General features: G+C 35.0%; 1 protein-coding gene across 1 annotated transcript in view; it reads left to right on the top strand.

Annotated features, from left to right (window-relative positions):
- Window positions 1–13,138, top strand: part of PolA1 (DNA polymerase alpha catalytic subunit) — a 662,965-nt gene that overhangs the window by 9,916 nt on the left and 639,911 nt on the right. Inside the window, exon 2 of the mRNA XM_090387531.1 lies at window positions 10,328–10,434. Coding sequence (XP_090243657.1) covers window positions 10,328–10,434 — 107 coding nt within the window. The remainder of the gene's footprint in view (window positions 1–10,327; window positions 10,435–13,138) is intronic.

The raw sequence follows: 13,138 nt of genomic DNA, 5'->3' as shown, positions 1-13,138 counted from the left end.
AACACACGTTACTGGGCAGTGGGCTGACGCTACACGCACAGCCTTTCCCATTAGGCTTCGGGGACCACACGGATAGGGCGTGTGAGTGTAGTAGAAAAATCTGAGAGCACCGCATTAAGAGAGGGTTGACATGCATATAGCATTCTTCCTAGCAACAATCTTGTATGTATGCTCAGTTCAGACTGAAATGCGGTGTGAGATGCAGTAGCATTCGTAAGTCGATCAGTCGTAAAGCGCATAGGTTATAAGTCGACAACTACCTGTATTGGCTTGTATCATAACCCCTAAATAATTTTCATCCTGAATCACCATTAAATCCGTGTATTCTAATCTAGTCTGTATGTCACCCATGGATTTTTTTTCCCCAAAAATTCAAAACCTTGTATTTAGCAGGTGATTAAACTTCAGTTGCCATGTTTCATGCCATATGTACACTGATCTAAGTTATTCTGAAGCAGCATAGTCTAGTTTCTTATTGTTAACCCTGAGCTACTTTTTTATCATCAGCATACTTTGACAGCTCTCCTTGTGTACTGTCATCAGTATCATTTAGGAAAATTAGCAGCAAGAGGGAATGCCAACATTGAACCTTGAGAACCCTGCTTGCTGCATTAATATATTTTGAAGAATGCTCATTACTTATCACCTTCTGTCTCTCCTGTAGCCATCCTGTGATCCACTTGAAAAACTCTATTGTAATAACAATACGTTGCAGTTTGTAAAAATAGCATCTCGTTGTATCTGCAAGTTTTGGGATCCTTGTGAAAACATTTCATGCAGAAAACAATTCCAGATTGATCAACGTTTGAAAATATCATTACACATTGTTGCCAATAAAAAAAAGAAAAAGAAAAGAAAACAAACTTGCCACATCAGTTGCTTTTAAACAAGCTGTATACATTGAGACAGATCCTTTTCAAAGGATCTGTCTTGCTTTAGTAAGCAGCAATATCCTTTTTGATAAGTTAAGCAATCCAATTTTAAAACAATTTTTGAAAATAATATTGCATAAATCAGAAACATTCTAGATGGTCTATCCTGAGGGAAGAATTACTTAATGATATTTATGATATTTGCAAGATTTTGGAGATTACATCTGGATATCTGCTACTGAAAGGGCAAATGCTTGTGGCTGTCATATTGTACATTTGTTATGTGAATTGACCCAGAAAAGTCTTTATTTTATTATTAATGCTAGCCCATATATGATAAAATCAGCTTATGTTAGAGGTTTTCCATTCTAAGCTGACCAATTTGATTGGATACTATGATGTAGTCACAAAAGAACTGGATGCAGGGAATAACTTTGATATTATATATTTGGATCTTAGAAAGGCTTTTGATACTGTTGCGCATGGCAGACTGCTGCACAAATTGGAGCAGTGTGGCATTGGAGGCAAATTGCTGCTATGGATAAAGGGATGGTTGAGTGGCAGAAGACAGAGAGTGGTAATCAATGGACACTGCTCAACGTGGACTAATGTTATTAGTGGAGTTCCTCAGGGTTCAGTGTTGGGTCCTTTGTTGTTTTCTGTATTTATAAATGATATATTGATGATGGTATATCAAGCTTAATGTCCAAGTTTGCAGACGATACAAAGGTTGGCAGGGTTGTTAAGGACACTACTGATGCTATGCTGCTGCAACAGGATCTGGAAAGGTTGAGCAGATGGGCTGAGAGGTTGCAAATGAAGTTTAACATTGACAAATGTAAAGTACTACATATGGGAAACAGTAACCCCAGATCAACGTATCAACTCTGTGGTACTACGCTGACAGTGGTAGAGAATGAAAAGGACCTGGGGATAATTGTGCAGGCACAACTTGGTGATTGTCTCTTCTCCAATGGAACCTTTATCTCATGGCTATTCCCAACCTCGATATGAAGGCAGATATGAAGTTCTCTGAGCAGTGCAGATGAGCTGCAAGAGTAGCTCATGGTGTCTTGTCAATGATATACAGGAATTTTTCTAGCAGGGATAGGGATATGATTATTCCCTTGTATAAGGCATTGGTCAGGCCACACCTTGAGTACTGTATACAGGTCTGGAGGCCTCATTTCAAGAAGGATGTAGAGCTGCTGGAATGAGTACAGAGAAGGGCAACAAGATTAGTGAATGAACAAAGGGTTGCTCTTACAAAGAAAGGCTTAAGTTTTGCAAATTACAGAGTCTGGAGACTAGGCATCGGCGAGGTGATTTGGTAGAGATGTATAAGGCTTTGAATGGCTTGAGCATGCTCAATGCCGATGGGATTCTTCCTCTTGCTCAGAATAATCACCTGAGAGGGCATAAATTCAAATTGAGGAAGGACGGATGTCGGATAGATGTGCGGAAATTTGCCTTTAGCCAGCGGGCAGTTGGTTTGTGGAATAGACTTCCATCACTTGTTGTTGAAGTTGATAGCCTAAACAAATTTAAGGCTCAGCTGGACAGGAATTTCGAACGAAAGGAGGGGTGAAATGGGAGTAGTGGTGGTTTTTTTTTTTTTTTTTTTTTTTTTGGCTGATGCTGAATAAGCTTGCTTTCTTGCATCATATGCCTCTACTAATGCTACTACACATTACTTGCTTAGTCTATGGCCTATAGAGGCCTGCGGAAATAATTTGGGACAGTTTTGTTAAAGTTAATAAAGTTATTCCTTGTCTAAGGAAAAAAAAAAAAAAATCAGTAAAGATCTAAATGCATGTAGATCTTTTATGAAGATTTAAATCCCGAAAAAGGCTACCTCATTCATTTCAAAAATATATGCACTCCCAGTTCCAATTTTAATGATATCCATTTTCACCAACACGTTGTGGTTTCACCAACCATTTTCACCAAGTACACGTTGAGGTGAATAAGGGCGAAACACACTACTATCGCTTCACAATTCCCTTGGGGACAGGCAGATTTTGGGTGTAATTTCCTTTTTTTTTGACAGACAGAATCGCAATTATTAATTACCTCAATCACTCCTTAAACCTGTTGGCCTGATTGCTGTATGATTTCATTTGTTTCAAAGTTGCCACTTGTGGTTATGTCTTTGGCAACTTCTAATTTGGTATCTCCTTTTTTGATCTTTTGCTTAAAATCTCCATCCCATTCTGTAAAATTTGTGCATTGCCTTAACTGTTCTCTCAACTCCACTGATAACTTGGAACTTTTGATTTCCTTTCTTTTAAACTTTAGTGTCTCCAGTCATGCTTTCCTAACAGTGATTTTCAGTGGTGAATTTTAATTTTGTTGCCTGCACCCAGCTGGGCGAGATGCTGAGGCTTTTGCAATTGCTAATGACATGACGTAGAATGACTATTCATTTACCTCCCAGAATAACAGGCAATTCTAATCAGGCGCCTCCGTAGCCAGGTGGGGCAGAGCAGCAGTGCGTAGCACACGCTTCTTGATTAGACTGGGGTTCGAGCCCATCACCACCAAATATGGAGGATGCGGAAAGATCAGGGAATGACCACCGCATATCCCCGGAGCAATATGGCCTTAGTTGCTAATGCTCCTAAAAACCAAATAACAAACAACAAACAGCAATTCTAACCACACACCCAACACTATCTTTTTGTCACACTTTTCAAAGTACACGTTGTTGAATAAGGGCGAAACACACTACTATCACTTCACAAGACTTCACTTGTATACATGTCTAACATCAAATGTGGAGGAGCTATATTTACCAATTAGCTAATTGCTCGGAGATGCACTGTTGTCATTGGCTGTATTCACAAGATAACACGTCGGGTTTCAAGGCCGAATGACATTGGCAGGAGCTCAGATTTTTCTGTTCGAACAGAAATTTCATTAGGCGTAACTGTGTGACAAGAGGAAAATGGAGGAAATGCTAATAGAAAATTAAATTAGAAGTAAATCTGTTTTGAGCGCACAAGTAAGAATATCCGAAAACAAATAACAACATCAAGGACGTTCCTTCTGTGCCCATTCCGAAGCACCCTCCACTTCGGCCAGCTACTCGGCATACTCACTACAAATGTCCAGTCCCAGGGATGCTCAAAAATGGCCAAAGGAGAAAAATAGACCAACAGTATTACAATTAACAAATTTAAAGGAGGCTAACAAGTCGATCACTTCAATTTGTACAATTCATAACAATTTCAATTTTTAGGGTTGAGAAGTAGTTTTTGGTTGTAATTAAATTTCATTAAAATTTTTGTTTTGTATTTTGACAGAATAAATCCTTATTCAGAATTAAACTTGCAGTATGGTTTTGTTAAGGGGAAGTCTTGCCTGACCAATTTGATTGGATACTATGATGCAGTCACAAGAACTGGATGCAGGGAATAGCTTTGATATTATATACTTGGATCTTAGAAAGGCTTTTGATACTGTTGCACATGGAAGCAGTGTTGCCAACTCTTAATAATATTTCCCGCTAGCCGCATACTCAAAATCCGCTATTTTTAGCACTTGACCCGCCAAATTTTTTAAATTTTCTTTGTTTGTACTTTGTAGTGAATAAAAACAAACAAATAGTATATATAAATAGTTATTTATATAATTATAACTGTTTGTAATATAAAAATATATAATATATAACTGTTTGTAATATAAAATCAATATTTAAAAATCTAAATTAATTTCGAAATTCAATACCTCCTCATCATATGCTTCTTGTGTACCTATTTTGCGAAGCACTTCTTCAGGTAAAACATAATTTTTACAACACTTTTCAACTCTTTTGAGCCGTATCGTACTGATAAGATTGCATTAACCGTGCCAACACTCATTCTGTTGTGTGTTTTGTTTTTTACTAGATTTAAGTTGCTGAATATTCTTTCCACATCTGCATTGGATAATGGCAAAATTAAAATTCCCAATGCAAATTCGATAATTTCTTTAAATGGATTTTTATCGCTTGCATCTCGATATTTCGAAACTTCTGACCAAAACTTCATTGTATTGTTGATGTTTTCCCATTTAACGAGAGTAATGTTTATATACTGTTGCCTGTTGTTGTTGTGATAAGTTTATTCATTATTAATTCATTTATTTTTCTTTCAAATTGGTAACCTAAATATGGCTTAGGGTATAAATAATTATTAATGTCCTCTTCTATCCTTTCAATATGTGTATTTGGTAAAAACATTTTATTGGCAATCATCGAAAATAGCATGTTTAAATCATGTAGTAATAATGTAGGATCGGCAGTATTTGATTCAAAAGATTTGTTTACTCTTTGTACTTCAGATAAGATAGGTTTTAAAATAAAAGATATGCTAAATTACTTTCATCTTTGAACATTGAATAAAGAAGTTCTGCAGTATAACATTTGTCAGTCAAACGAGTTATTTCAAAATGGGCTTTTAATTCAATATACTGTTCTAAAATTCTTGTTATAGGAACTTCAATGGATAACCACCTTGTTTGACACGAATGAACTATCTTTTTCGGATCTGCACCATCGTTTATGGCACTGTACACTGTATAAATATTTGAATTGATTTTGTCGGCTGGTGGATTTACTAAAGGCACGATTTTGCATTGCACGAGGGTTTCTAGGAATACAACTATCGTGCAATACAAGGACTGACTATACTAAGATATTATTACACTGTAGTTATTAGAAATAATTATTACTTATTACTCTTATTACTTATTGCTCTGTGGTTATTAGAAACGTTGAAAGAGATGTCGGTAATTCGGATCGCATTTCTTGGAAGCCAAACAAATACGACGAAGAAAAATTATCCAATGCCATTCCTTCGCTGTTTCAAAAAAAGGCGTCATTAGAATTTTTTCCACATTTTTAGATTTGATTCAACAATTTAAAGCTATGACCCAATGATCAGGTCGTTTGACCGCGAGCGTAACTACGTCAAATTGTTGGGGTTCTCCTCAGGGAAATCCAGAATAATATAAAACGGATTCTTCGCTTTATAAAAAAACAAACTATGAAATATGATATCCCTACTATTTCAATTATGAATTATTTTTATTGTTAATTAAATAATTAATTGAACAATTAATTTAATATTTCTTAATATAAATGTTACATTGCCAAAATACATAAAATGCTAAACATTTATACTCTTCCCGCTAAAAAATCCGCTATCCGCTATTTCATACTTTTATCCGCTAAACCTGAAGCAATTCCGCTAAAACTAGCGGGAAAACCGCTAAAATGGCAACACTGCATGGAAGACTGCTACACAAATTGGAGCAGTGTGACATTGGAGGCAAATTGCTGCTATGGATAAAGGGGTGGTTGAGGGGGAGAAGACAGAGAGTGGTAATCAATGGACACTGCTCATCGTGGACTAATGTTATTAGTGGAGTCCCTCAGGGCTCAGTGTTGGGTCCATTATTGTTTTCTGTATTTATAAATGATATTGATGATGGTATATCAAGCTTAATGTCCAAGTTTGCAGACGATACAAAGGTTGGCAGGATTGTCAAGGACACTACTGACACTATGCTGCTGCAACAGGATCTGGAAAGGTTGAGCAGATGGGCTGAGAGGTGGCAAATGAAGTTTAACATTGACAAATGTAAAGTACTACACATGGGAAACAGCAACCCCAGAGCAACGTATCAACTCTGTGGTACTACACTGACAGTGGTAGAGAATGAAAGGGACTTGGGGGTGGTTGTGCAGGCAGATATGAAGTTCTCTGAGCAGTGCTGACGGGCTGCAAGAGTAGCTCATGGAGTATTGTCAATGATATACAGGAATTTTTCCAGCAGGGATAAGGAGGTGATTATTCCCTTGTATAAGGCAATGGTCAGGCCACACCTAGAGTACTGTATACAGGTCTGGAGGCCTCATTTCAAGAAGGATGTAGGGCTGCTGGAACGAGTACAGAGAAGGGCAACAAGATTAGTGAATGGAACAAAGGGGTGCTCTTACGAAGAAAGGCTTAAGTTTTGCAAATTACAGTGTCTGGAGACTAGGCACCAGCGAGGTGATCTGATATAGGTGTATAAAGCCTTGAATGGTTTGAGCATGCTCAATGCTGATGGGATTCTTCCTCTAGCTCAGAATAATCACCTGAGAGGGCATAAATTCAAATTGAGGAAAGACAGATGTAGGATAGACGTGCGGAAATTTGCCTTTAGCCAGCGGGTGGTTGGTTGGTGGAACAGACTTCCATCCCTTGTAGTGGAGGTTGATAGCCTAAATAAGTTTAAGGCTCAGCTGGACAGGTATTTTGAATGAACAGAGGGGTGAAGGGGAATTGGGTTTTTTTTTTTTTTTTGGCTGATGCTGCATAAGCTTGCTTTCTTGCATCAAATGCCTCTACTAATGCTAATTTCAACTTTCCTTAAATATACAACTAATTTTTCCTTAGCGCTGATTGAATTTCAAAATTGCATATTTTGCCCTTGAATGTCATCCTTAATTGGATTATATAGGAAATTAAATTCTTCCTTATTCATCCTTAAGTACAACTTGAAATGATTTTCATCTTCTTCTAAGTCGTGCAGTAAATGATGGAATTTGCCCTTTTCTGTTCTCTTCCAGTTGATGTCATGTATCCATTGCATACTCTTTTGTTTTCTCGGCTATAAGAGAAGTGCATGCATTTTCTAAATCTGTCTTCAAAATCTGAAGAGGAGGCAATTGTGAACTATGGCAATTCATTTCGCTTCAGCTTTCTTCAAAGAGTTTGACACACATACAACGTTACAGGTTGCCAGACGTACCCCTTTTGGAATTATAATAAAATTTCCAAGATACCCCTTTTTTTAACATTTGAAATGGGGAATTTGAAAAAAAGCAGAAATCATAAAACACCCTGTTTAGATGATTATTTAGGAAGAAAGAATTAACTGATGATAAAGTTGTTGAAATGCACCCTTAATTAAAGACTTGAAAAACGACAATTCTATCCTATTTACAAAGAGGGTTGTAGAATTTTTATATTATGCTTACTTTGTAACCTTTTACATTCTACTTGACTTCTTTTTTTATTTCGTTGTAATGGCTTAAGGCTCAGGCAATAAACTTTTTTTTTTTATTTAAAATTCCCAATATCAATATCGATTTGCTGTATGAAGAATATGTTCTGTTGAAATCATTCCATAAAAATATTGCAACAAAAGACCTCAAAAATACCACAGATGTTTGGATAAAAATTTTAAATGCGTACGAAGTATGTAATACAGAAAAAAATATTAATTTTGTTTTTGCTTTGCCTCATTCAAATGCAACGGGTGAGCAAATATTTAGCTCAATGTTTAACGCGTGGAAAAAGGATAGAAATAAGAATGTTGAAGGAGAACTGTTGCCGAAAACCAATCACAAATTTCATGTAAAGAATTTTACGCAAATGCACTAAAAAATGAAAAACTGTTAAAGAAAATTCGCTCAAATGAAAAGTATTGCAAGGTAAATATTTTCTTTTTGATAAAACATCAGGTTTATTGAATGTGTATTGTAAACAATTATGTAAAAATTTGATGTTAATATTTATAAAAAGTGTTTCCTTTAGTGTTTATAACTCTTGCAATAAAATTTTCAGAATTAAACGAATTAAAGCACGGGCTATAATTCGGTTAATTTTATTAAAATTTGACTAATTTTGCATTCCACGAATTTGTAAAAATCAACAAAATATAGAAATAAAATGTTTGTTTGGTTTTCTTAAGATATAATGCGAGTACCCCTAAACGAGGAATGAATACCCCAAACATAAGCTTGAGTACCTCGAGATCAAATTTTTAATCTGGTCACCCTACGTTACAGCGATGCTTCTTCTCCGATCGACTTCGCAGCGTAAACTGTGAAGTCAGTCAGAGACCAGCTAGGAAGTTTACTTCCTAGCTGGTTATCATCCCAATGTACTCTTTCCAAAGTAATTGAAGAAATTCATTAACTGCTAACCCCTAAACTGTCTTGAAACCTTTCATCTGATCAATAATCACCAATATGGATTTGGTCAGTTCTATATATGTTAGCTTATGTTACCCATTTGTGGACACATTGTTTGGAAAAGTTTTGTGAAATTCAAGCAATTAAATCTTTTTAAAAATTTTTATTCTTTTTAACAGCATGCAAAGAAAGGTTGAAGGAAAGCAGGTGTACTACAGGTTTTCATCTTATATGTAAACCAGTGCTTCATTAACACTGCAAAAAAAATGGCTAAAAGCTGTGTTATCAATCAAAATGTCAGCTCCTTTGAAAGTGCTATAATGGGAGTTTACTGTGTGTGTGTGTGTGTGTGTGTGTGCGTATGCTTATTTATTATTTTTCAGATATTTATATACATTACAAGCAGTAAAATGTGTGCATGTTGAAGTTTGAAATTTTACGTTCTTATTGGTTTTAGATATGGAAAAATGGAATAGGCTAATAGTTTCATACTTATATTTTATGGCTGTGATGTTTTTTTAATTTTTTCTTTCAGTAGAATTATTCTTTGTTTCACTGAAAACAGCATACATTTTTTCTATTTCCTTTCTGTATTAAGCTTGCAGCCTGTTGTGCCCATTGTTTTCCAGCCTGATTGCATTCTTCCATGATAATTTTGATCTTCCTAGGTTTCTCATACCTTTTGATATCCAGTCCCTTATTTTTTACTAATCTTGTATTTTCCACACATTTTCATTACACCACCTTGAAATGTTCATTCAAGGAAAAACATCTCCATTACAACACCTTGAAATGTACATTCTATTGTAGGGTTTTATTTTTTTATCTAATTGTGTATGCATTCAATTTTGCATTCATCTCTTATTGCAGACCACCTACATTTGTCCCTTAATGATTTTTGTGCAATCTTATCTGTTGCCTTCATTCATTTATTTATTTATATTTTTTTGTGTTTTGGCTCTACTTTTGCATCTATGTCAAAATAGGCCTTACAACTGCTTTACATATTGTTTCTTTTCTTAGGTTTTTATCGTTTCAAATAGTAATATTAAACATCCAGCTATTTTTAGCTGTCTGCTAGTTAGGAACAAATGAAATTATATATTAGTTCAGTTCACATCAGGAATCGTGCTACTTGAGTAAAATGTTTCCTATGGTAACATGCAATATACAAACAAGAACTGGACTTCAGAATAATTCGTAGTTTTTTTTGTAACATTTTTAAAAAGTGCAGATTTATGAGGTTTTACTGTGTATTGTAAATGTAAGCACTTATTTCTAAGAAATTTATATATTAAGTTTTTTCCAAAAAAAAAGTGAAAAACATCTCCATTAAAACACCTTGTAGGAAACGTGGATTTAATTTATCATAGAAACAAATCTTATGTCAATTATAAATGATGATTTATTCAGGAACAGACCTATTACTTAAGTAGAGATGTGTATGTAATTTATAAGAATTAGAGTTAGGGTATTAAAGAATTAACTAATTCTTTTAATTTTGAAGATAATTCTGGGTCTGTTCGTACCAAGCGTCATATTGTTGACAAAACTGGTCGATTTGCTGCATTCCAAAAATTAAAGCAACTGAAAGGTGGAAAAAATAAATATGAGGTAAGATAGTAAAAGTAGTTTGTTTGATGACATTAATTTTTAACATACATTTCTTTATTTTAAATAAAATATTGCTTAATTGAAAGGACACATCTAAGATCGAAACCAGAGGCATTTGGTCTGTTTATGGCCATTCTTTTACACTGTGTGGACTTTGACCACGTAGGTAGTTTTTCCTTGTGTCCCCTGAATTTAAAACTAGCATTTCGCAAAATATAGTTTTGCATTGACTTTTGAAAATATTCATTTATATTAATATTTGATTTTTTTTGTGATGTTTTATGTATTAATTAGTGTTATATATAATAATTGTTGAATTTTTGTATTGAACAATTAAAATATCAATGATATGAATAAAATGTTATTAATTAAAATCAAATTCTATTTTAAAAAATGAGTAATTAGTAACTTGCAACCTGCTTCCTGCAAAAACCCATGTGGCCCTTCAGCATTTAATCTGTTTTGGCCCATGTCCAAAAAAGATTGGACATCTCTGATATAAATTTACCTTTTGAACTGTTAATTTGAAAGGGGGAAAAGTAAAATTAAAAAATGATAAAAGGTAAACTGAAAAAAAACAATTCATTAAGGTAGGAAGGATGATTCAATATCCACTTTGGAAAGCACTTGAGGTTACTAACTGGAGCTTTCCAAAGTGGGTGTTGCAACACCCCCCAAGGTCCATCATGTTCCAAAGGGTGTTGCCAAATCTTAGCCTTTCAACATTTTTTTCACTCTGATTTATTTTTATTGTATATACTGATATAATTGATTGAACTACAATTATTGAGTAATACAATAAAATAAAACTTTCATTTCATACTCAGCAGTCTGCAAATTCTGGATCTGTTCTTTCTCTTTGAAAGCTACTGATTAATGTTGTTTAATTCAGATTGCAGAGTATACTGTTGTTGGATATGCAGGCCTTGGTTAAGCATGTGCTTAGTACTGCATATTTTCCTTCTTGCTTGCTTTCCACTTGTTTTTGTCTTGAAATGGAGAATGTACCATCAACTTAAAAATAAGTAACAAAAAGGATGGGGTGTCAAATAAATGCAAAATTCTGGATGCGTTGTTGAATTATTTTTTGGCAACTATGTAGTACATTGTTTAGAAAGCACTGTTCTAACTGATGCAAGGCCAAGAGGATTGATGCGGAAACAGTAGTTTTCCTCAGTACAGCTTATCACCTATCCAGCGGTGTTTTTTAGTTTCATGGTCTTCTTCAGTAAGATGTTCATTATAGTGGCTGCAGTTTTATTTAATGATATAAAAATTATATCTGTTAATCTTTCCAGAAAGAAGAAATGTCTTATCATTGAAATTCTGGATGGACATGCATTATTACAGCAAGGGTATGTTATTTGACAATGAAATTGATAATGTACTGCTTTGTTGTCTGTGATGATGTGTAGCAATAGCAGATTGTAAGGATGAATGGTGAGACAGTTTCTTAAAACTTTTGACACTGTTGTTTCAGGAACAATTAGTTCCCAATGTGATATGTAGATTTATTTACATATCACATTGGGAACTAATAAAAAATCTCATTTGTTACTACCCTAATTATAAGTTAGGGTAGCAACAAATAATCAAAAAGAAAGTTAATTTGTTGCTACCTTAATCGTAAATCATGCTGCTACAAAATTCTCAATGGATGTCAGCCAGTGATTCGTATGAAATATCATCATCATCATCCTGTAGTGGATTGAAAATGGCTGTTTTCAATCCACTACAGGATGAAAGCCTCTCCAGCAACTTTCCAGTTCCTTCTGTTTTGTGCAATGGCCATCCATTTTCTACCCACAAACTCATGAATTTCATCTGTGCATCTCTGTTATTGTCTTCCAGGTTTTCTTCTAGCTCCTCTTGGGTACCATTCAGTTATTTTCTTAGTCCATCTGTCATCTTGTCTTCATGCTATGTCCTGCCCAAGACCATTTTAGTTCTTTAGTTTTGATAAGAATGTCCTTTTTACTTGAGTTTGCTGCCTAATCCATGTGTTTCTCTTCTTATCTAACAGTCTGATTCCCAATATAATTCGGTCCATTCTTCACTGTGTAGTTCTCAGCTTCTCTTCCATTCTTTTGGCGAGTGCCCAGGTTTCACATCCATAAGTCATATTGGTTCATTACTTTACGTTTCAGACAAATTGGGATATTGCTCCCCAGTATGTGACTATTTCCTCAATGCAGTCCATTCAAAATTTATTCTTCTCTTGACTTCCAGCCATTTATCATTATTAGGCAATTGTGAACTGTGGCAATTCATTTCGCTTCAGCTTTCTTCAAAGAGAATGACGCATATACAACGTTACAGGTTTTGCCAGACGTACCCCTTTTGGAATTATAATAAAATTTCCAAGATACCCCTTTTTTAACATTTGAAATGGGGAATTTGAAAAAAAGCAGAAATCATAAAACACCCTGTTTTCAGCTAATGACTTCTCCAAGATAAGTATATGAATCCACCTTTTCAATTACTGCTCCTTCAATCATTATATTCCTTTCTGTGGCATACTTGTTCATCATTAGCATTAGTAGAGGCATTTGATGCAAGAAAGCAAGCTTATGCAGCATCAGCCAAAAAAAAAAAAAACCACTTCGTTCGTTCAAAATACCTGTCCAGCTGAGCCTTAAATTATTTAGGCTATCAACTTCCATGACAAGGGATGGAAGTCTGTTCCACCAACCAACCACCCGCT

The sequence above is a fragment of the Mastigoproctus giganteus genome, chromosome 1 (genome assembly GCF_048544385.1).
Source record: "Mastigoproctus giganteus isolate SK-2022 chromosome 1, ASM4854438v1, whole genome shotgun sequence".
NCBI classification, from domain to species: Eukaryota; Metazoa; Arthropoda; class Arachnida; order Uropygi; family Thelyphonidae; genus Mastigoproctus; species Mastigoproctus giganteus.
The sequence above is the reverse complement of the archived record's forward strand: the minus strand, read 5'-3'. Positions and strand labels throughout refer to the sequence as shown.